This window comes from Lontra canadensis, unplaced genomic scaffold (assembly GCF_010015895.1).
Source record: "Lontra canadensis isolate GAN:19392208 unplaced genomic scaffold, GSC_riverotter_1.0 scaffold45, whole genome shotgun sequence".
NCBI lineage: Eukaryota > Metazoa > Chordata > Mammalia > Carnivora > Mustelidae > Lontra > Lontra canadensis.
The window spans coordinates 10,335,872-10,361,396 of NW_022631039.1; the positions used below are offsets into that span (position 1 = coordinate 10,335,872).

Genomic DNA, 25,525 nt, shown 5'->3' on the forward strand with positions numbered 1-25,525 from the left:
GCAAAAAAAACCCCCCAAATTAAACAGGTGACAGGCACAGTTATAGAGAAGCGCTAACGTGACTGTCAACTTTAAAATTCAAGAAATTATTTGAGAGATCGTTAGGGTTATTTCAGAGATCAGCGAAACAGTGAGATACAAAATAAATATCCTGAAGTGGACACCCCCCCCAAAAAAAACCCAAAACTCCCATTCACAACAGCAGTAAACACCAGAAAATAGAGAAACCTTTATATTAAAAGATCATCTCTTCTTTGATGGACCCACACATTTCCTAACAGTGCGAGTTTGGGTGCTATTATGAAGGGACTTCTTGCTGTCATTCTGCGCCCTATTTGTGTGTCTGCCACCTGCCCGAGCCTCTTCATGCCTCCAGGTTCACGGCTGCTACGACAGGAAGGAGGGAACGCCCCATGGCACTCAAACCATTCTCTCAGGCCAAATGCTCTGTCACCATGGAAACGGCCTCTGCAGGTCAGTCAGATGTACACTTACTCTCCACCTCCTCTATGCAGTCTCTGGGTTTCTATCCCAGCACGAGCCTTTGGTCGCGTAGCAGCATCTCCTAGTCACTGCAGTGGCCCCTAACCCTGGCTGGACCACCTGTGTCCTCTGGGGATACAGAGGTATTTAGGCCCTACCCCCCAAGGACTCTCAGCGGGTAGATGCAGGTGTGGCCTAGGAAACTGTATTTTAAAAGTTCTCTAGGGGCGCCTGGGTGGCTCAGTGGGTTAAAGCCTCTGCCTTTGGCTCAGGTCGAGATAGCAGGGTCCTAAGATGGAGCCCCGAATCGGGCTCTCTGCTCAGCAGGGAGCCTGCTTACCCCCTCCCTCTACCTGCCTCTCTGCCTACTTGTGATCTCTCTCTCTGTCAAATAAATAAATAAAATCTTTAAAAAAATAAAATAAAATAAAATAAAAAGTTCCCTTGTGGTTCTGACATCCTGCCAGGTTTGGGTTATTGATGGTTTACATGACTTGGATCAACACATCCAGATGCTTGTCTGAATAATAAACTGCACTGAACAAATGTCTATTATGTGACTCTGTGCAGTAACATATACCTTGTGAGTTAATTTCTCTATGCCAGCTTCACAAGTCAGTGAAAAAAATCAGCACATTCAGTATCTAAATGGAGAAATCACTTCTACTGGAGGAAATAAATGGACCCAAATTTCACAACTCAATTCAAGAAATTCAAGAAATTAAAATTCTTTTCCCTGGCAGAGACTTGCCAGAGGCAGAGGGCCGTTCCGGATACAAAAGAAGTTTAAGACACTATTGATGACTTCAGGGAGTTTACGATTTAACTGAGAAAAATAAGAAATTCAAATGAAACACTAAAGACCACAGAGATAGTATATAATTAATGGCAAAATGAGTGTTATGGCTACCATGTTTGGTGTGATCTTGGGCATATAACTACTTGTGTCCATTTCTCCAAACCCCTGATTTAACTCACTTTCCCTCTCCCAACATGGCCCATTCCCAAACCAAAGCCCTCTCCAGCCCCCAGCCCACCCTGTTCTTCAGAGAACACGAAGCATGGGCTTTCTCAACTCCCCACTCCACCAATTCTAGCATTTTTGAGCACCCCCTACTCATTTCCTCAGGCCACAGAGAACGTGCACAGGCACGTTCCTGTGCCCCGGAGCCCTCTACCCTGTGTGGTGTCCTCCAGGATAACTGCCACCCATCACTGCCGCCAATCCCCAGCTGTTCGATTCTTCACTTTGTCCTGGCTCCTGGGCCCTTGAGGACCACTGGTCTCACCCCTCTGGGAAGAAGAGTGTCCTATAGTTCTTACCCTCTCTTCCACAAACTCTCTGAGAGGCCCCTCTTGTTCCCCCAGTACAGGGCAGCATGGACCCTGCCTTGGGCCGCAGCTGGCACTACTGTCAGCCCTACCACCAGAGACTGATTCTCAAAGTGTCAGCAACAGGGGGCGGGCTCTGTCTCTGGGAACACAGGCCAAGTCTGCAGGTTCAACGCGCTGCTAGGAGCAGTAAAAATATGGACGAAGCATACAAAGCAGCTTTTTAAAGGCCCCAAAGACGGGCTACCGGGGAACTGCCAGGAAAAACTCTAGAACTTGAAGAACTAAGGAGAACACTAAAACCACCTTTGAGCTGATGCCTTTGCTAAAGCACAGAACTTGGGCTTTTGGGGTCTTGGTTTATAAGGCAACGTAGGTGGTGGTGAAGAGGCCAAAGCCTTGGGCCTGCCCAAGCTCAGGGGAATCACAGACCTCCTCACAGTGAGATATACCTGCCCCTGCCTCCTCACAGGAGCCTGAAAGGCAAGCTGACTCGGCACTGAGGTGCCGTGAGTGTACGTGTGTATGAGTGTGAGTGTGTGAGAGTGTGTGTGTGTGTGTGTGTGTGTGTAAGGGAGGTGTGGTCCCTAATAAGCTGTAACCACAGCACTGGCCCCTGACTGGATTTGCAGCCCAAATTCACATGACTTTAGTGTTAAAAAAAAAAAACAACCCTAAGGCTGAATATGTGAGGTTCCCTCACATGGCAGGGCCCCTGGGACCCAACACAAGCAAGGAAGTGTGGGTCCTCTCTGGAGGAATGCTGCCCAGTTCTAGGTTTCCCAGCTCCTCACCCCAAGGAAACAAGGCACCACTGAGAACCAGCAAAATAAAATCCACCAAGACTTCAGCGACCGGAATTATCTGGTGCAGATCCTAATCAAATTGTTTTAAAAATGCTGGGACATGTTTTTAAAAAAAAAAAACAAACAAACAGAGTTCCTAAAACTGAAAAGTCAACAGGTCAACTACAGAAAACTTAACAGAGAGATTTAACAGAAGAACAGACACAGATGAAGAGAGAATTTTTAAAAAGAGGAAGAATTAGTGGCTGGAGCACAGGTCTCAAAATTATCTAGAGTGTGGCCCAGAGAGTCAAAGAGATAGAATGAAAGGAGAGATGAGACAGCAGGAAGGCATCACACACATCTAAATGGACTTCCCAAAGAAAGAAACGGAGCAGAGGCAGTATTTGAAGGGTAGGGCTAAGAACAACGCCAACCTATAGATCTGAAAAGCCAAATAAATCCCAAGCAGAAAAACATAAGAAATCCACACCCATACACATCATAGTGAAACTACAAAAAACAAAAGACAAAGAGAAGAGTTTAAAAGCAGCCAGAGAGAAAAGGTCACATTACCTTCAAAGAGCTTAGGTAGACTTACGGCTGACTTCTCAATAGCAAGGGAAGCCAGAAGACAGTAGAATGATCTCTTCAATATGCTGAGAGAAAGTAACTGTCACCAAGTAAAAATATATTTCAAAAATGAGGACAAAATAAAGGTATGTTCAGACCTACAAAAAACTGAGAGTCTGTTACCAGCAGGCCCTTGCTATAGGAAATTCTGAAGGACATACTTCAGACAAAGGGAGAATGATCCCAGATGGAATGTCTGAGATTGAAAAAAAAAAAAGAAAGAAAGGAAAAAAAAAAAAAAGAATGAAGAGGAAAGTGATTTAATTATGTGGATAAACCTAAACAAAAAAGTGCTAAAAAACTAATCATAACATCTTGTGAGGATAAAAGAAAAAAAAATACCCAACAATAAGATAATAGTTTGCGTGCATGTATGCGTGTACACAGGTGCATGTGTGTGTCCATGCAGTTGTGTGGTGTACAGTTAGACCAAGTTAAAGTATGTTAAAGTATCCTGAGATCCTTGTATTGTTCAGAGGGAGGGTCAAAATATGAACTAATAGTACACTAAAATAAGTGGAATATACATGTCATAACTTCTAGGGTAACCTTTAATAAAAGTATAGGGCTAGCACGTACTGCTCCCAAACTAACAGGAAAAAGCAGTTAAAAAAATCAATCCAAAAGGAGGCAAGAAGAGAAAAAGAAAATAGAAAAAGCAGGATAATAGCACGAAAAAATGTATATATAAATTAAGAAAGCTGTAACAGAAATTGTTAGTCAAAGACGTAAACACATTTTTTTCAACTTTCCTTAAACTGATGTCCTATAAATCACAGTATTACATATTGGTCCAAACCTCTTTCTCTTTTTTCAGTCATTTTAATAAATATTTAAAATGTCTATTATACTGTAGGTCCTACAGTAGGCAAGAAAATAGACCGGGTTCCTGCTTTTATGGCCCTTATTACTGTTGAATGGCTAAGAGAAAAGTTAATTATATCATCACAATTGTGATAATTACTATCATGTCAATAAGCTGTCTTTACCTCACCATCAGCCTTGGCTGTGTTCCTAAATCTTGTTCAATTATTTTTCTTTAAGTACTCAAGGGGAAAGAAGTTAGGATTCCGCTACTCAAAAGTCTAACAAAACGGTAAATCAATACATACCAGATATTACTATACTTAGTTTGATCTGCAGTTAGTAGTCTGTCTTGAAAGCTGGTTACTAATTCTGGAGCAGTCCATCGCAGAGGGAAAATTTTTTTATCATCCGTTTCAATATAATCCTCCTGTTTTGTCAGAAAGCATACAGAATTTTACATTCTATTATGCCTTTGAGTGAACTCAATGATTTAATACCAGGTTATTCTCAGAAAACACATACTGAGCCCAAAAGACATATCAGAAAAATAAGTGGGCATGGAGAGAGATTTTCTGGGCAGAAGGTAGGTGAGGTTTTTCTCTGAAGCCTTCTGGGCTTCGTGAGCTGCTCTCTGAGCCACGAACGCTTGCTCAGCCTTCCTGGAAAAGGAAGGTACGCCGCGTTTGACACACAGAACACAGACTCTGAGCAAAACATCTTTTAAAACACGCCGGGCCTTATGCCCTGAGTAGGGCAGCAGTGCCCAAGGTTAAAGAGTAAGAGCACGGACTGGGTTCTAAGTCCATGCTCAACCACTCAAAGCTAGCTACCCGACTCTGGGCAGGCACCAAGTATGCTAAACAAGCCTTTTCCTTGATCTATAAAATGAGGATGATACAAACCCACCTCCCTTCACGGTGAGGATTAAAATTGATACTGTGGGCAACTACTTCACGGCGCTTGGTACACAGCAAGGGCTCAAGACGCTAGAGCAACTACATAGACAAATTACCAACTCACATTCGTGTAATATACGTTAGTTACAGGGTACTATGAAAACATGACCCCTGTGGTCCTCACGCGCACCCCAGCAGTCAGACATGATCCTCGTGTGCTCTGCGGCTGGCATGAAGCCGGGACAGTCACATTCTATGCCCCGTGTCATGCTACCTCATTCAGTTGGGCTACAAAAAAATACATGAAAACCTCACCTACTTCTTATTTTGTTTGGGGATATATTTATGGCAGAGTTCAAAAAATCTAAATTCCAAGCTTATTATAATTTGAGCCAGAATTTTACTGGAGAAATATTGATATGACATGTACAGTGTCATAATGATCATTACCATGATTATTACCCATGTGTTCATACTAAAATATATGAGGCACCATCAAGCTATATCAATTACATTGTGTAAAAGTCTTATTTTTAACCAAAGCCTTTGGAAAGCTGTCACAAAACCTCAGCAGAGAGCCACCGATGGAGACAAACCACACGTCAGAAGCCAACTCTGCTGTTAAAATGACTAGAATAAACCACTCTCCAAAAAGGCAACGTAACCAAGATTCTTAACCCCCACTCTTCCAAAACCGGGGTGGCCTTTGGTGATATGACCACCTCATGTCTACAAAGTTAAATCAGCTTCAGGAGAGAATCTTTAAACACTGACTTACCTTGTACCTGCTGAATCCTATTCCATAATCTCCCACTTTCACATTCAGGTCCGAGGTAAGAAAACAGTTCCGCAAGGCTAAGTCACTGAAAGCAGAAAGAGTGAAGTGAACACCAGGACAAGGGGAACCTGCAAGTAGGACAATGTTACCCCAAACTGCTATGAACAAGGCCTTTTCTATGAAGCAGAGTGGTACATTGAGCTTCCTGCTCAGTAATGTTTTGAAATTCTTTTTTAGGGGCACCTGGGTGACTCAGTCAGGTAAGCCTCTGCGTTTGGCTCAGGTCATGATCTCTCAGGATCCTGGGATCGTGCTCTGCATCAGGCTCCCTGCTCGGCGGGGAGTCTGCTTCTCCCTCTGAACCTCTGCCTTCTCATGCTTTCTCTCTCTCTGTCCCTCTTTCAAACAAATGAATAAAAATCTTAAAAAAAACAATATTCTTATTTATTTGTTTATCTGAGAGAGAGACAGAGATAGTGAGAGAAAGCACAGGTGGGGAAGAGAGGAAGAAGCAGGCTCCCGGCCAAGCTGGGAGTGGATTCCAGGACCCTGGGATCATGACCTGAGCAGAAGGCACCTCCTTAACCAAATGAGCCACACAGGCACCCTTAAATTTTTTAAATGGAAAAAAGGATTATATATCATATTTTTCATTACTAAAATCCACGGAGATGATCAGATTTCTTTTTCTTACAAGTAACTGCTAAGGCGGGGAACTTGGGTGGCTCAGTTGGTTAAAGCCTGACTTGTGATTTCAGCTCATGGGTTGTGAGACTGAGCCCAGCACTGAGCTCCACGCTTGGTGGGAAGTCTGCTTGATATTCTCTCCCTCTGCCCCTCCCCCTTGCTCACTCACACTCTCTAATAATTAAATAAATCTTTTTTTTTTTTTTAAAGTAACTGCTGAGGTTAAATACCGACCATATCTGTACTTTGTGCTGCATCAATACCATATTTCCTGGTATCTTAAGAGTGACCAAGAGGGGCACCTGGGTTGGTGCAGTTGGTTAAATGTCTGCTTTGGGCTCAGGTCATCATCTCAGGGTTCTGGGATCGAGCCCTGCATGGGGCTCCCTGCTCAGCGCAGAGTCTACTTCTCCCTCTCCCTCTGCCCCTCCACCTTGCCTGTGCTCTCTCTCACTCTATTTCAAATAAATAAATAAAATCTTTTAAAAAAAAGGGTGACCAAGAATTTTAATATACTAGAGCAAGTGTCTGAATAATTTTTTACAGTAACTTGTATTACTTGAGTCTAATGGTAGTCTACTTATTATAAGATGAATAAAATGACAGCTTCAAGCACCCAAAACTAATCATTACAAATGCTAATTTTTTAGCTTCTTTTTCAAAGACATGTGAGCATTATAAGGAGGCCCTTTCCAAATTACTTTGCTTTCCTGCAAACCCCATCTCTCCACAGGAAGGGGAAGAGCACATTTTCAGGACTTATTGGGAACAAATTACATAGGTTATTTAAGAACAGATTAATTCTCAAAAACATACACGTTGAAAAGTAAAAACTACTTTTTCTGAAGGAAACTTCCATATAGACAACAGAGTAAACACTTTGGATTTACGTATAAGCCGCTTTTTATCTTTCAATCTTTTTATCTTTCTGATCATCCACTGGCATAGGAATTCAAGAGTCCACTAAACTAACTAGAAAAGCAGACCCCATTTATAGTTTCAAATCATAAAGGCATCAAAAACTTTCTGTAGTCCAAAACTCAAAATGTTTAGACAGGATTTTAGAAGACAAAAGCTTACATTAATGATTAAATTCTTCATTTTCCAAGATTTTAATTTCTGAAGTGTACATGCCCGACATAGGACCGTGATGAGGCTGATGTAACTCCGGGACAGCTTGCCCTGGGACGTAAGGGCACTGAGCCAATCATACGTTAATGGCTAAGATTTATAAAGCACTTACTCTACGCTGGGTATTGCTGTAAGCTCCATACATGTATTAACTCATTTAATCTTCACAAGGAACCTTGTAAGTGGACGCTCTTATCTCCCCCATTCAGAGCTGAAGAAATAGTAACTTCGCCAGAGCTGCAAAGCCAGCAAGACGCCGTCCCCCCTCAGTAACCATTAGTGACAATGCACCAGCAATCGGAGCGCTGTCCTGGTCCCCAGCGAACACGTGCTCATCTAGAGGCCAGCTGGTGCTAGTCAGGTGGCTCCACGCTGGGTTTACTAGCGTTAATTTTCACGGTGTTCCCCTCAGAAGCCTTCATTCAGGCTTGTGGTGTCTGGGAGCAAGAGAGAAACTTCCAATCTCAAGAAGAAAATCAGTCTCTCTGTTTTGGAATGAAGGGAGGCAGGAGAAAGGCAGAAGCAATCCACCCACGGAGGGCAGAAAAATGGAAATGCCCTCCGTCAGGAGGCACTGTCCACTGGACCGACAGCGGCAACAGGACAGTGCCACAGGTTCCGCCGACAGAGGCTCTGTCACCCAGCACCACTGATGGGCATTTCTAGTCTCTAGAAACAGATCCTTCTCAACCTTCCCCACATCTCTCTACTAAGACCATAATTAAAAGTTGGGTGGCCCGGCACTCCAACGGGGCCCTGTGTGTGTCCCCAGCAGGCAGGCAGTGGCCTCAGGCCTTGGCTCCTTCCCCGCAGGCCACTGGAGCAACTGACCCCTGGGCAACAACTGGGCTGCCCTGCTCCCTCCCTCTTCTCCCCTCTCCTTCCACATGTTCAGTGCAAGTCTTTAGACAGAGCAATGTGAAGGTTACGGAAAAGATGAAAAGCCAAAGTCACATTAAGTAAAAGGCCATTGGCTGTGAGTGTGAAAGACATCCTAAAACTCTAACACAATCCAACTGATGCTCTCAGGGGAAGGAGGAAGGCTTCTCCTCGCCTGAAATCCGAAGTAATGAGGACCCAAACTGGAGGAGGCTGGAGGAGCTTCCTCTAAACCCGCCCCCTGCTCCCCCGCCAAAGCATGGGAGCATCACACACAGCACAGCGGGGTTGGGGGTGGGGAGTGGGGGAGCGACCAGGGCGATCTGGGAGCTCCTTAGCAGCACTTAGGAGCAGTGTGACTTGGGGCAAGTCATTTAACATACCCGAGCCTCAGTTTACTCACAAACAGGGATGCGCTGTAGGAGCTAACTCACGAGGTTTCGTGAGGATAAAATAAAGCGATATATGAAATGTTCTCAAAATGTTAAGGCGCTGTCCAGTTCTAAGATAATGATATAATTCAATTCGGAACTGGAAAAAGCAAATGTTCTCTGAAGCCTAACATGCAAAGCTAGAGAAGAGAAAAACACAAAGGTGTAACTTAACAACACAGGTAATTCTTGACGTCAATGGCTGCTTTTGGTCAGGAAACACAAACATACCCAGTATATTCTTCCTTCAAGTTGAAAAACAGGTCTAGTGGTGAGGCTGCCACATGATCTGACAGCCTCTGGCTCTGTCCCCTCGGCCGGCAGTAAGGCCGCGGCCTCCACTGTCAGCGACAGCCTCGGCCGCGTGAGCGGTGCGGAGAGCTTCGGGAAGTGCGGGTCCACAGACCTAAAGAGCTCCCATCCTGACTCCCAAGGAAGCGTCACCGCATGTTCTCAGCTCAGCCAGAGCAGGAGTTAACCCGGCCCCCTGAAGGACCGCTGGACTGGAAACGGCTCAGAGAGGCTGCAGCCATTTTCAAAATCACCCACACCTCTGTTCGTGTTATTTGTGCTTTCCCAAGCAAGCGGAATTCCTGATACACCGAGGCACACATAAGAAACAAAATCGCTGAAGCTGACTGCTGAGTATTCTTCTAGGGCGTGGCACACGTTATCTTAAGTCCTCTTGACAACAGCGCTTTAGGATAAAATTATCCCCATCTCAAAGAAGAAACGGCTTCAGAAGGACTAAGTAATGTGGCTTATCTTGGTACAGCTGACAGGTGAATTAGCAACCTGAACCCCTCATTCCTGCTTTGCTCACCAGACCACTCTGCTCTTGGCAGTTTCTGAAGTTTAAAAAAAAAAAAAGAAATCACTAAGGGTTTTGAAGAAACTGCCACTTATCATTCGAAGATGGGACGTAGCTCAAAGTGGTACAAGTTCAAGATGAAAGCCAGAGGACTGTGATATGGCACAAAGGACGCAGGTTTGACTGCTTTCACCCCAGTCTATTAGGTCAGTCCTTGCTAGCTGAACAAGACTCTACTTATTGAGCTTCTCCTGCAAGTCAGGCCCCTGCTAGGCTCCGGGTGTATAGAGGACACCTGTGCTGTGAAATTCTGGGTGGACGCCAAGGAGAAGGTCTGCGGCTAGAATGTGGGCCACCACTGCTGGCCTGGGTTTTGAGAAATGGTGATAAAATGGGGACAAAGCCTTCAGTTCTCAGTTTTTTCCAGGGTTGGGCCAGAGCTGACACTGAGCCGGACACTCAGGCTTCTATGGGTCTCAACCTCTGGTTACAGCTTATCTCCTCCCTGAACATGATTACGAGGCCAGACGAAATACATAAGGAAGTAGTTTTCAGGTTCTGGACAGTGAACAGCCCAGGTTTTCACCCTGACGAGAAACCAAATAGCAGAGGTGACCCCACATGGCCTCCAGCTTTCTGTTTAGGGTCTCTTTCCAAACCACGGCACAGAGGTATGGAGCCCAGAGAGCAACAGCTTCCCTGGACGGCAGAAACAGAGCCTGCCAAAGAGGCTGAACCACAGGGGAGGGAGTAAGTTCAGAGAGCGGGCCAGCACCCCAGAAATCTGCACGGGGTCCCTCTGAGTCTTTGTCTGCGGTCGACTCCTGACTTGTGTACGTGTGCGCCCTGGGAGAAAATGAGGCTGACAGGACACTCACAGAGCTGGGTACTGGTCAGAGGGGAGGAACTTCCCTCAATAGCCTGGTTCCACCCCTCCAAGTCCTTAAGAAGGAGGTTACTCTGACATCAGGCAGGCGATCCTCTAGGCCTGTCCTAAAGGTGCCCCACCAGGATGGAGCTGAGCTGCCAATCAACGGCCCACTCTTCAGAGTGGTACTTCTCACACTGGGTGTGCACTGGAGTCACCTGGGAGGTGAGTGAAAATGCACTAGGCCTGCAGTGGGGCTGGCAGTACCCCTCAGACAACCCCCAGAATCCAAGCCCGGCCTAGAAGGCCACATCAGACCAGGGTCAGGGAAGGCCAGCGTGGTTAACAAGTGACAAACCAGCTGGCTTCAGAACACGGCGAGCACTCTGCCGGGGATCCCCGAACAATAATTCTCCCAAAGGCCTAGGGTTATCTAGAAAACTGGAACTTTTAGTACTTTACTTACACCTAAGGATTTTAGGTTGAGGGTGAGGGTCCCAAGGCAAAGGCCTACCACCTGAAGACCCCTGCTTTCATGTCCCCCTGCTCAGTACACAGGCACTCAGCCAGCAGCAGGCGTTCCTTCCCCAAGGGCAGAGCTCACCCCGCCCGAGCCTCGAGCTAGTCCTCTAGTGCACATGAGCAGGCCTTCCGCAGTAACCGAGTTACAGGGATCCTAGGCTTCTTCCGAGGCTTCCCCAAGTGCTGCCATTCTTTCTTTTTTTTTAATTAAAATTGTGGTCTTTTTCTTTTAAACTATCTTCCTCCCCCAACTCCACCCATTCCGGGTTAACACGTACTAACAAACTGGTAGGTATAATCTTTCCGTATTTTTCCATATACGCGGTGTATACACAAGAAAATACAGATAAGGGGAATAAGGAGCATCTGCTTTTATGCGACATTATTTATGCCTACCTCTCTATCTTTATTTCTCACCCAACAACATCAAGGCTGGAAAACCCCCCAGGGCAACCAGTCACCCAGCAGCTCTGCATCTTTCTCTACAACAGCCGTGTGGTACTCCACAGCGCCACTGGCCTGGGACTGGTTCTCGGTCCCCCCATGAACGCTTACTTTGTCGTGTTTATTTAATTTGCTGCCGCCTCAAATGACGCAATGACAGATCATTCTACGCCATGTCCTTAAGTTCCGGGGCGCTTCTGTCCTATGGAAGTGAGTCTAGCAATAGGAATGTGTATTTTTAATTATACAGTTATCACCCTCGTAGCTCTTCAAAAACTAGTAATGATTTACACACAACTCAGGACAGAAGCTTGCCCACATCCCTACTAGCAACAGATGCAGTGGTTCCTTTAGCTCTGAGGTTCCATGCCTTTAACCTGCCTGTCCCTAACTACCGAATGGGATCGACTTTCCATCTGCTGGCCCGTCTGTCTCTGCCCATCTGTCTCGGGTCTCACATCCTCTTGCCAATTCATAGGCACCTGTTGTGTGTCCTGAGCAGTCGCCCTTTGGCTGCAACTCGTGTTGGCAGCTACACCTTCCCAAGTCTGTTGTCCCGACTTTGTTGTGGTGTCTGTTGCTATGCAAAATATTTAATTTTTATAGAACAGTCAATAAAGGGTGTAACAGCCACCCTTTACTTTACAAGGAAAAGAGGGCCTTTCTGGTTAGGAGGCCTCGCTCATCGCTGGGTAACACATACAGCTTTCCAGAATTCTGCCAATATCACACTTATTTTTTTTTTTGGATTTGGTTTTCACGTACAGGACGGTACACAGGTCCAATAATTTCCCAGATGGGTAATGAACTGTGCCCGCATTTAACAGGGAAGCCATCTCTTCCCCCGATTTGAGTTTCACTTTGAGCACACACTCACCTGCTCTATGTACTGTCTGCTCTCCACCAGTCTGTTTCTCCATCAAAACCAAACCAATCTCTATCCCAGTAGTTTGCTGGGAGCAGGCTTGCTTTGCTGCCTCAACGATTCACTTCTTTTTCATACTCTACTTACTGGCTCTTCTAGACACTATTTTTTCATGTGAAGCTAAAGATAATTTTTACCCCCCTCCACCAAATCCTCTGAGGACTCTTACTGAGATTATTTATGAAGTTCATGTATTAATTTTGAGTTAACATGGGTGCCTGGGTCGCTCAATCAGTTAAGTGGCTGCCTTCAGCTCAGGTCAAGATTGCAGGGTCCTGGGATTGAGTCTGCATCAGGCTCCCTGCTGAGTGGGGAGCCTGCTTCTCTCCCTCTCCCACTGCCCCAGCTTGTGCACTCTCTCTCTGGCTCACTCTTGCTCTCAAATAAATTCTTTAAAAAAAAAAATTCAGTTAACTGACATTTTTGTGTTGTCTTCCCACCATAAAATGGGGTACACGTTTCCATTAGTTCACGTTTTATGTCCTTCAGTAAGACTGCATAGCTTCCTTCACATAGTCCTATATCTTTTTTTTTTTTAAAGATTTTATTTATTTTATTAGTCAGAGAGAGTGAGCGAGCGAGCACAGGCAGACAGAGTGGCAGGCAGAGGCAGAGGGCGAAGCAGGCTCCCTGCCGAGCAAGGAGCCCGATGTGGGACTTGATCCAAGGTTGCCAGGATCATGACCTGAGCCGAAGGCAGTCGCCCAACCGAGTCACCCAGGCGTCCCTCATAGTCCTATATCTTTTTCACATTATTTATTCCTAAATAATTTATAATCATAACAAATAATTTTTGTAGCACTGGTGAAAAAGGAATGGGGTTTTTTGCCCTATTTCCAGATACACTTTAATGTATCTATAATCAAACTACAATGTATCTATAATCAAACTACAATTCTCTCATTAATTTTAAAAAAAATTTTTTTAAAGATTTATTTATTTGAGAGAGAGAGAGTGAGAGAGAGCACAACAGCTGAGGTCGGAGAGCGAAGCAGACTCGCCATGGAGTTGGGAGCCTGATGCGGGACTTGATCCCAGGACTCCCAAGATCATGACCCGAGCCGAAGGCTGTCGCTCAACTGAGCCACCCAGGCACCCCATCTCATTAATTTTGTTTTTTAAAGAAACTAGTATCTCGCTTTTTTCTCAGTATACAGTATCATGTCACCAGTAATAAAGAGTGACCAGTGATTGTTTAGGGTAGCATACTGGATAAGAGCGTGGGCTCGGAGAACATGGCTCTGGTTTTGAATACCAGCTCTGCTCTATGACCAAGATCTTCCGAGTGAAGAAGATGAGACTAGAGCAGGTGAGGCCCCATGTCTGGGACCCTCACTCTTTCATTTCACACACACAGGTCAAATGCCTGCAGACCTTCAGCTCAAGCCAGATTCCGCAGCCTGTGTAAGGAAAGTCTTTGGATTTTCCTCATGGGAGCAAGATGATGGTACTTTTTCTTTTCATTTAATACCACTATGTGCCACATACTACCTGTGGCTTTGATATAAACTGATCAGTCAGGGAGAGCTCCCCTCAACTTGGCAGATGGGGTGCTGCCCAATTCATGGATCATTTAATAAAGCCAATTAGATCTTCAAAAATAAAATGTTTAAAGAATATTCTTGGGCACCTGGGTGGCTCAGTGGGTTGAGCCGCTGCCTTCGGCTCGGGTCATGATCTCAGGGTCCTGGGATCGAGTCCCGCATCGGGCTCTCTGCTCAGCGGGGAGCCTGCTTCCCTCTCTCTCTCTCTCTGCCTGCCTCTCTGTCTACTTGTGATCTCTCCCTGTCAAGTAAATAAATAAAATCTTAAAAAAAAAAATTAAAGAATATTCTTTACCTCGAGTTTTTGTACCTGGATAACATCCAAATCATGTACTTTATCATCTTTATATGTTCTAAAGCACACAATAAACCATATTTATTGCCATATAAAAATTTTTCCCTTGAAGACTAATCTTTAAAAGAGGAAATATGAGAAGGAGTTTAGAAAGATACAATCTGAAGACTTTGCAAGCACACAAATTAATGAAATACCCTAATATTCCACCAGCTGAAAGAAACACTCAGCTAGGGGCGCAGCACAAGCCGATTAGGAACCAGATTTCCACATCTCTACCACTGTGGTCACAACACACAGTACAGATTAAGGAAAAATCATGTAAAATCATGTAAAATGCACCTAACCCTAGTGTTCATGTATCATGCTCCTGCAACACTGGGTGGCCGCACTCTGAGAGCCGGACAACTTCAGGGCTTCTCAGCAGAAAATTACCTGAACTTTAAAACCAGGAAAATCCTAAAGAGGCTCTCTCGTGAACAGTGGTGACCTCTGTACTCCTCAAGGCCATGACCACACAGGTCTTTGGCTACCTGAGCCACCACAAGGCCCACACCACCAGCTAGAACCTCTGTGTACTTAGCTCACTGTGGTGACCTGTGGCATCTCACTGCAAACGCTAAGGCAGGCTGACAGGCAAGGGACAGCAAGTCCCAGGCTCTGGGCCGGAAAGGCAGAAGGCTGTGGCACGCAGCATACTGGCAGCTTCCACTGCTTACATGGCCTTCACGGATGTCACATGTAAACTTCGGAGATGCAGGCTGCCCAAGACCCAGGCATACGTCTCCTCTTAAATAATAAGCAAAAGTACAATTTAACTGGGGATGCTTTACTAGATCAGTTTCCAAAACAACCAATAGCTTTTAGTTGGACGTGTGGGCTATTCTATTTTCAACCAACACCAAAAGCCTGACTTTGAGTCAGCCAATAAATATTCTGAATTCTGATTTAAAAATATGCTATATGGTTATCATAAAAAAAATAATTTAAAGCACAAATTTTGCCCCAAGTGGGAATTTTACATAAAATATAGCTACTTAAGAGAGAGAAAGAGTGAGAGAGAGGGACATCTGGGTGGCTCAGTCGGTTAAGTACCTGCCTTCCGCTCAGGTCATGATCCCAGGGTCCTGGGATTGAGCCCCACACTGGGCTCCCTGCTCATGCTCAGTGGACAGCCTGCTTCTCCCTCTTCCTGCCACTCCCCCTGCTTGTGCACACATACTCTCTCCGACAAATAAATAAAATTTTTAAAAAAAGAGAGAGGGAGGGAGGGATGGGAACAGTTGCCAATTGTTTAAAGAATATTCTTTACCTTGAGTTTTTGCACCTGGATAACATCCAAATCATGTGATTTAATTTATCATCTTTATATGTTCGAAAGCACACAAAATTCTAAATTAAATAGAACTTTAACCTATAGAAACTCACAGGAAAAGAACATTTACTGTGATGTCTTTGCCAATTTTTAAAATACAGTAGCAGGAACACAGCTGAACTTTAAATGCAATTTCTAGTTGCCTCTGAGGCCTTCATGCTGATGTCTGACATGACACCCTCTCTAAATGTCCCAGCCTCCAAGATCTAAAACTCCTAAACCACCTTTTAGAGACTAATCCACCATGTCTTACAAAAGAGGAATACAAATATGCTGGGTATTAACCTGTTAGAAGAGATTAAAAAATGAAATCCAAGATTTCTCCATTATAAAGCAAACAGATATTTACATTTTGAAGTTTCGTGTAAGGGATTCTGCCTCGTGCTTGAAGAAATCCATAATCTTTGGGGTATTTTATAAAGCCCTTAATCAGAATGACTTGCTCACTATACATGTCAAGTGAGATACAGATGTATGGAAAAATGTTAATATTTTCTTTCTTCCCTACCTGGAAACAACGTTGACAATTTGGTAGGGTACTTTTCCATGTCTGCTCTCACATACACATGTGTGCACACACACATGTGCACACACTCACACCTCTACAAATACAAGCAGGTGTTTTTCTTACTTAAAAAAAAAAAAAGGAGTCACACTATAAACATATTCCTGTGCAATCTACCTTTTAAAAAACAGAATACTCTAAAAAAAAAAAAAAACTTTATAGCCCTTGAAGTCAACACACACACACACACACACACACACACACACACACAGGTGCCCCTTTTCAGCTCTTTGGATCACTAAGAGTTAAATTATTTAGTTAAAGTCAACTAAAGAGAAGCTGGTTTCCCTGGAGACCTGGGAAATAATTTCAAATATATTTTAAACATAAATCATAGCACAGAAGGCTAGAGGAGAGTCAGCAGAAATCTCCTTCTGGGTTCACAGAACCATTACCTCAGACAGGACTCAAGCCCTTTGTTGTTTTAATCACGAAAATTACATCAATGGTCTGAGCAAAATGTAATGTGCTCCAAAGAGCTGTGGCTATTCAAATCTGACCAGAAAGGTTTCTACACAAATGTGTTACACTGATGGGCGTGCTGCTCACACACGACGCCAGATCACCTACAAGCGGCCCGGGGACGGGGCAGGCCGGGGGAGGAGAAGCAGGCCTCTCTGAGCCCTGACCCTCCACAAAAAGATGATGCCAGCCTATCAGATCCTCCCTCCCTCACCCAGGAACCTCGAAGTCAGAACCACAGTCTGAAGCTGACACGAACGGGATGCACAGGGAGATGCCAGCACGGCGACTGGCACCGTCTGCTCTCAGCTCTGAGCCAATGGTTTCATGTTCTCTGAAATTCCGGAAATGGCTTCTAGACCTCAGGCTGTATGAAGACATTCCGTTCCCCAGTTTTGGTTTAACCGAAGCCCAACTCTGCCCTCATGCCAATACCGGGACGGACAGGACAGCTTCTACTCATCCGCCCTCTGAAGTCCTCTGCAGAACCTCGACAACCGGCGCCGCCAGACAGACCCACCTGCACCGCCGGCCGGACCCACCTGTGCAGGAAGTGCAGCTTGTGCATGGCGGCCAGGCCCGCTGCGATCTCGCAGGCCATCCGCTGCAGCAGCATGGTCTGCGAGTCCCCCCTCACGTGCTCTTGCTCGTTGCGCAGGTAAGCTTTCAGGTCCCCCTGCAAAAGGGAGTCCAGGTCAGCTTCCAAAGGGGCCAAGGTGAACGCACTGGCAACTCAACAGGTGCCTTAGCTAATGTTAACTACTAAGATTATTTACTAGAAATCACTTAGATTTGACCTTGATAAAGAATCTAATTCGAACAAGTCCCAAATTACAAAGAGTAATTCCACCCAAAAACTTTAAAGTACAGAAAACACTATTATCTTTAAGGATCATACTTAGCTAAATATTAGTTTATCTTTAAAGAAACCAAATATTAGTTTATATAAACACACGTAAAACAAAAAGTAAAAATAAGGTAATTTTTTAATGATGCACAATATAAAAATAAACTAAGTGCAGACGTAGAGACGTTTCCAGGTAACTGAGATGATATGCTGCCATGTGCACTGCCTTTACGGATTTCTAGGAGACACACGGTCAGGGAACATTACGTCACCTAGGCTATCATCAAAGCACTTGTGAGCAACAGAGAGGGAAAGAACCAAAGAAAACTGGATGGGAGAGGAAGGGGAGAAAGCATGCTGAGGGCTGGCCAAGTCTCTGCCAGCCTCACCCCTCCCCAGGGCCCTGTGCTGAAAAAGAACATTCCAGGCCCTCCAGAAAAATTCATAAAGTTATGAAGCCTATTCAAAGGGAGGCAGCATGGGCAGGAAAATGAACAAATTCATACCTGGACACTCGACCTGCAAACACTGAAATGCCGAGCTCTCCAGGAGCTCCTGCCAGACTTCCCCATGTTACTCTGCCTCTCTGAAGAGACTTTAATCTAGGAATGTATGTTTTGGGGAAATACACGTTTAAGGAAATAAAATCTTCCATGTTCTCCTTATCACATGTGTAAATATTTATTGATCAGACTCAATTCCAAATCAAGTGTTACATAAATGGTTAATATAATTTAGAAAGCAACTCAATAGCTTTCAGTGGGGGGGATGCCTGTGGGGGGGAACCAACTAAGGAGCAGAACGCTCTTCCTACCACTGTTAGGAAAAACAGCCAATTTGTCGAATTCCCAGAGTAAAAACCTTAAAGCACAAATATTTGGTTACACCCATCTGCCGACTTTTAATGCTAAGCACATTACACTATAAATTCCAGGTCCACTCCAGGAATCTTTCATTCCCAGTTTCAAGGATTTTTCTGTGAATGACAATGCTGAGATTAATAATTACTGCCATCGGAACTTTTGAGCAGTGTGCCAAGCACCGTGCTAGGAGCTTCTACACTCACTGCCTCAAATAATTCTTGCAATTTGAAACACTTCCTGGATGTGAAAATGAGGCCCAGGGTGGAGGCAAAGAACTGTGCACAAAGCCACAGCCAATAAACAGGGGGGCTGTGCTCCTACTTCTCGGTTTTACCAACCTGTCAAGATCCTACTTAGGGATGCAAAGCGAATCAATTTATTTTATAAGAATGAATGTAAAAGAACTTATGCCAACCCTATGGATTTGCTGGATTCTCCCAAACTTAATGGAACTTAGGTGGGGCAGTGGGGGTGGGGGGGGCTTGGGGTGGGGATTTCGTACCCTCAGAACCCATGTCTCTGACCTCTTATTTCTTCCCAGACATGATGCTGGAATTGCAAGCTGCTCCAGAGCAGAAAGAGACCCTTTCCTGCCTTTTACAAACACGGTGTCCCTGCCTGCCCCTATCCCGCCCCCCCACCCCAGGCTAGCCTCTACTCGGCGGTGGGAATGGTAGAATAAAGACGATTCTCACATTACATTAACCCAGACAAACACCAGCAAAAAGCTCCAGGCCTACGGGCTAATGGGATTTTCAAAAGGTGGCCCATGCAGAAACTAAATATGAAAATAAATAGTTTTAAGTTTATTTACATTACCAATGAAATGGCAACTTAAATCCCATTTGTCTAACCCCTCTCCTGCAATATCCATCTAAGGAAAAAAATCACCCTCACACAAAAGTAGCATTATGCTACGCCGTGTCTGGCCAATTCTCAAAGCAAACAGAAGCTTCTGGCAAACACTGAACACTTCACAAGTGACTTTGGCCATGAAGGCAGAATGGCAGAGTGGGTGTAGGTATTTTTCAAGGTTATCTTAAGTACAGTTTACCCTTGGACCAGGCAGGGGTTAGGGGCACTGAGGCCCGAGCGGTCAAACATTCACATAGAACTCTAGATTCTACAAAAATGGAACAAATAACAGCCTGTTTTTGACCAGAAGTCTTACTGTGTAATATGAAGGGCCACTTAACACATATTTTGTACGTTACGTATATACTATATTCTTAGAATAAGGTAAGACAGAAAAAAGAAAATGTTTAAAAAATCATAAGGAAGAAAAAATACACTTACAGCACTGTCCTGCACATATCGGGAAAAAGCGGCATCTAAGTGGACCTGCGTGGTTCAAACCCATGTTGCTCATGGGACAACTGTATACTCATTACCACTCGCCGTGTTAAGAGGTCTTATCTCCACAACAATTCACTCTCCAAATTTCACCAGAAGGCAAAATAACAAGCAGAAGGGGGTGTTGCTTAGGAATGTTCACGCTCCTAATGTTTCTGGCTTGGCAAAACTTAAAAGGCTCTCCCCACACCCGTGCCGGAGGTGAACTTAGCAGTTAGCGCAAGCCAGGCAAACACCCCTAACCTGGGTGAGAAGCTAACATCAATGAGTGAGGAGGAGCCTGGTCACGGTTTCTCCTGGAACGGTGGCAGTTTGTGCAGGACCCAGGGTTAGGTCTACCATCTAGAGAGATCCTCAGAGCTCTCCTGGCAACAGTGTTTAAATCTTTTTTTTTTTTTTAAGGTTTTATTTATTTGAGAGAGAAAGAGAATGAGTGGGAGGGGCAGAGGGAGACAGAAAGGGGGAGAGAGAATCTCAAGCAGACTCCACACTAAGTGCAGAGCCTGACGTGGGGCTCAATCTCATGACCCTGAGATCATGACTTGAACTAAAATCAAGAGTCGCATGCTTAAAGGAGTGAGGCACCCAAGTGTCACTGGTACCACTATTAAAAAAAAAAAAAAAAAAGCGGGGGAGGCTGGGTGGCTCACTGGGTTAAGCCTCTGCCTTCAGCTCAAGTCATGATCTCAGGGTCCTGGGATCGAGCCCTGCATCGGGTTCTCTGCTCAGCAGGGAGGCTGCTTCCCTTCTCTCTCTCTGCCTGCTTCTCTGCCTACTTGTGATCTCTCTGTCAAATAAATAAATAAAAATTTAAAAAATCATCATATAGCCTTTAATTACAGTAAAAAATATTTATATTAAGTAAATGCTGAAAATTGATTCATTCTGTCCAAAACAGACAAAACTGTATTGAGATATCTGGTTTACTTAGGTTTCAGTGGTACTTAATGAGTAGAGAGGGATTGTTTGGTCCCTTATTTAAGGAAAAAAAAAAAACCATGAAGAACAGCAGTGTATTCTGAATTAAAATATACTTTCCTTTATCCAAGTCTTAAAAATTTCTCAGATCCTCCCCAAAACCTCCCAAAAAGACTAGAAAAGAAACATGTATGACACTAGATGGCAGCAAAGCGCCGTACCAAGAACTCTGAGGGAGCAGGGACAGGGAATGGCCTCCTGCACTGAGTCACCCAGAGACCTTTACAGGGACCCTTACACGTGTCCTCTTGACTTCCAACCCAAACCGAGATGAGGGCTCTAGCCAGCTTTCTGCAGGACACTGAAAACAATAAATAAATTTCATCATAATGTAAAAACTCCACAAGTCAATAGTTCAATCACTGGAAAATTAGAGCCATTTATAGGCCTAATAGGATGACTTGGCGGGGGGGATTATGATTTATAAACAAAAATTTGAATGAAAGGACGCAAGAGGGGCATAAACAGCCACAACCTCAGCTCCCACCAATGAACGAAAACATCCACGTCAAAGTGAAAGCCCTGAGCACCTGTCCGGTGACCCTCCTGCCCGCCCCGGGCTGCTTCCTCCGCAGGCAAGCCCCCACCTGCCAACATCCACACTCTCTTCTGCTCTTATGGATTATTCGCTTGGTGCCCAAACACCCCTCAAATAAGTTGAATCAAGAACCAAACAAGCCTCCCTCTGCCTCCACCTGCCTCTGGCACTACCATCCCATTTCCCTCTTCCCTTCCCAGATGAGCTCTGTTCTGGCTGGCTCACCTCCTGCACTGCCACTCTCTCCAGACCAGCCCCCCACCCCCCACACTCGGTGGCAGCCGCTCCCACGGTGCCCTCCCACTGCGTCTCACCAGCACAGCCAAGGTGGGGCCGTCTCCTCCTATCTGACTGTGCTGGTGGATCTTCCTCCTCTCGCTGAGCTTTAAGTGCCGGCACAGCCCAGGGCTCCATCCTGGTTCTCGTCACTGCGGACACTCATTTCTAGGTCACCCTATCCACCCCATGGCTTTAAAAATCATCTCCAGGGGCGCCTGGGTGGCTCAGTGGGTTAAAGCCTCTGCCTTCGGCTTGGGTCATGATCCCAGGGTCCTGGGATCAAGCCCCGAATTGGGCTCGCTGCTCAACGGGGAGCCTGCTTCCCCTTCTCTCTTTGCCTGCCTCTCTGCCTACTTGAGATCTCTGTCAAATAAATAAAATTTTTTAAAATTCAAAAATAAAAAATAAAAATCATCTCCAACACATTTTTCAGGCTCAAAGCCTTCCGTCCCCTGAGCCCCAGACTCTTTATCCCAGCTGTTGACTTAATGCCCTCCCCTGGATGCCCTAAGAGGCACCTCAAATTTAACAGGCCTGATACGTAACTTGGACAACCTGCTCCATCTCAGGAAAAGCCATCCCTGTTTTCCCAGTAGATGAGATTAAAACCGAAGACCTCATTCTTGGGTGTGCGGTTTCTAGATTCACACATCCAGCCCATCATCAAGCCTGGATCTATTTTCTGTGAAAAATAGATCCAGGGCCCAGGGCCACAGCCAGACATGAGAAAGGAGAGACCACCAGCAGGGCCCAGGGACACCCTCTCCACCCAGGTGCCCATCCCCTCCCTGTCAAGCCTCATTGTGGTAGGTCATCCTGTAGCACTAGCATCCCCTCTGCTGCCCCTGGGTTAGGGACACTGTCCACATGCACCTCCATTCCCCTGTAACTCCACGTCCTTTTCTTCTACACGAGCTCTAGTGGGGCAGGGACATGTCATTCATCTTCGTATGACCAGCACCCAGAAGGTTCCCTGGTGCGTGAACTTACTTAATGAATATATTTATAAATAAGACATACCCATTATTTAAGCATCTTCTGTACAAAAGAACAATTCTACAACAGAGGCTCCCCACTGGTCGAAAAAATATATACAAGCATTAAACCACCTGGTATAAAAACACACAGAATAAAATTAAGCCATCAATTAAAATCTCCACTTTGCCACTGATAATTACGTGACCTCAGGCAAGTCGATTAACCTGACCGATAAGGAACAGAAAGCATGGCGCTGAAGCCAGACAGACCTGGGTTCCACTCTTCAGTGAGGGCCCTCATCTCTCTCAGGCTGTTTTCCAATTGTAAAGTGAAGCTCCTGCCACCGTCTCACAGGGCTCTCAGCGAAGGGAGTAACAGACATTCCCAGGCCCAGCACAAGGCCTGGCACAGACAAGCTAGAGCCCTCCCTTCCTCAGGACTCTTGGCGGGCATCGGCCAAGGTGCCTTCAGCTCTAAGCGCCCACGATTCCAAGTGTTACAGACTCTTGATGAGAGAATCAAGAGACGGAATAAAGCAAACCCCACAGCGGACTATGCCACGCATCGAGAATCCCAAATGGACTTCTTTCCCATTCTCACGTGGCCACTGCTAATTCCTCTCAGAAACTCATTCCCTGCTCTATCAGCTGATTATCATAAAGGAAGCCCGACATCAAGAACACCCCGTTGCAAAGAAAATACCATTTCTTGCTTCGGGTCAGGCCACGGGATCAAAGAAACTGGTGACTCTTGAGAAAGATTAAGACGGAGCAACGTTGTCGGTCACCTCAGCCTGCGGTCTGGGCTCCAGAGGTCTGTCTCTGCTCTTCATGCTTCCGACTGATCTCTCCCAGCAGACGCCAACCTCCTCCAGTCTCTGCACCCTGCGGAGCACTGCGGGCTTCTCTGCCCGGCTCAGGCCATTCCTGCTGACACGGGCCCTTCCAGCCACCCTGCACATTCCAAGCAAACACCTTCTCCAGTGATCCTAGTTAGAGCTGCTGTACTTTTTCCCCCTGAGGTCAGGGGAATGCACTACAGACTGAGCTGCCAGGTACCCCAGAACCGCTTACATTTCTGTACACATGACTCAAACCTCTAATCATTAATTATGACCACTTAGTATAGCTAACTAAAAATGAATAAAAACAACTACCATGTCCTAAGCACTTACTATGTGCTCCCAAGTTTATATTCATCATCTTACTAATGGTCAGGGTTGTCTACCCGGTAGGTGGTATTATCCCCATTTGACAGATGTCTACACTGAGGCTTAGAGGAGTCAGGGAACTTTCTAGGGTGATACACAAGTGGCAGAATGAGCACCCGAAGGCAGGCCAGTCTGGCTCTAGAGGCAGGAAACACAAGGGTCCCAATGAATTGCTTGTGTTCCCAAGGGGACCGTGCGGGCGTGCAGTGACTCACCTCTGTGCAACCCGGGGTGCTGGGCACAGCCCCTTGTACTTCATGGGTACCTGGCACACTCCTGCTGAATGAGTAATCCTTCCCCCCAAAACAATCTCCTCGCCTGGGTATTCACGTGAGAGCATTGTGTACCTGCCATGGCAACAAGTTACAGACAACACCCTACCGTCATCTCTCCGCCCATGAACGCTGCGCCAGCAGCATTAGAAACCGCTGGTTGCCGTCTAGCTACCGAGCTCGCTCAGAAGAGTTTTCATTTTCTTTCATAAAAATCCAAGATAAAGTGCTTCTCAACAACAGCCTGGTAATTCCATCTCGCAAGAATTACTTAAGTGCAAAAATATTCTCTCCTTTCTACTTAAGTGATGTTATCGCTGAGTATGATCACTGCCCGATGACGACTGAAAAGGCCAATGTTCATTCAATAGCTCTTGACCTACTAAGAACGTGTGAAGATAGTGGCTCCATTCACTGTGGCTGCAGCTGCTTATTACCGAGCCTGAGCTATTACCCTCTGTCCTCTGGACCCCCGCCAATGGGCGGCTTTGCCTTAGATGACGCCCCTCTGCTCGGGATGGCCTATTTCTGGGAGGGTTGTGGGGCGTCCAGGCTGGGAGCAGGGCTCAGTGTTGAAGCAAGGCTTTGGTGTGTCAGGGGGACGTCTCTGCTGTTGGGGGTCCCTCTTTGGTTCACTGGGATGACGCTACATGATGCTTCCTGCAACACAGCCACTGCACAGACTGAGCCCGGACAACTGGACTTTAGAGCTGGTGACCCTGCCGAGACCACGGGGCTTGCTGCTGCTGCGCCTGCTCCCTCCGAAGTTCCTAGTGCCCAGAGGTGATAAGCACGAAACTGTCCACACAAACATGACCCCTTGCTGCTGGGCAAGGTGGAGAGTTCCCTGGGTCAACAGCCTCTATTTGGATGGGAGACTGGCCACTCCAAGCACTGCTAGATTTCCCAAGGGCATAGAAGCATCCTGCTAGTACAGGTAACACCTGGGACAGCGCCTTGACCAACAGCAGGTGTGTGTGTGCGGTAAAAAATGTGTAACATAACATGACCATCTTAGCCATTTCTAAGTGTCCAGCTCAGGGGCATTAAGCACCTTCCCACTGTTGTGCAGCTGTCCCCACCACCTGTCTCTCCCAGATACTCCGCCCCCTTCCATTCTCGCTCCCCATCCCTCCCACCCAGGCCCTGGCACTCACCATCCCACTCTCTCTGTGAGTCTGACTCCTTGAGATGCCTCATGCAGGTGGAATCACGCAATCTTTGTCTTTTTGTGGTTTGTTTCATTTTCATTTCATTTCATTTTCATTTCAATTATGCTTATTTCACTGAGCATAATGCCCTCAAAATTAATCCCTGTTGAAGCAGGTTCCAGAATGTCCTTTCTTTTCAAGGCTCAGCAATACTCCACTATAGGGAGGGGCTCTATTTCCTTTATTTGTTCAGGCACTGATGGGACGCTTGCATTGCTTTCTACCTCTGGGCTGTTGGGAATTACACGGCTATGAACACGGGTGTCCAAATATCTCTTTTGAGGTGCTTTCAGTGATTTTGGATAATATGTATACTTAGAAGTGAAATCGCTGGGTCAGATGG

General features: G+C 45.8%; 1 protein-coding gene across 3 annotated transcripts in view; it reads right to left on the reverse strand.

Annotated features, from left to right (window-relative positions):
• LMTK2 (lemur tyrosine kinase 2) overlaps positions 1–25,525 on the reverse strand; it is an 83,459-nt gene that overhangs the window by 14,374 nt on the left and 43,560 nt on the right. For 2 of the 3 annotated variants that reach the window (XM_032872689.1, XM_032872688.1), the window contains exons 7-9: positions 17,196–17,329; positions 5,715–5,799; positions 4,346–4,467 (exon numbers count right to left, since the gene is read on the reverse strand). In XM_032872689.1, the coding sequence (XP_032728580.1) occupies positions 4,346–4,467; positions 5,715–5,799; positions 17,196–17,329 (341 nt within the window). The remainder of the gene's footprint in view (positions 1–4,345; positions 4,468–5,714; positions 5,800–17,195; positions 17,330–25,525) is intronic. The other variant, XM_032872690.1, reaches the window with a different exon arrangement.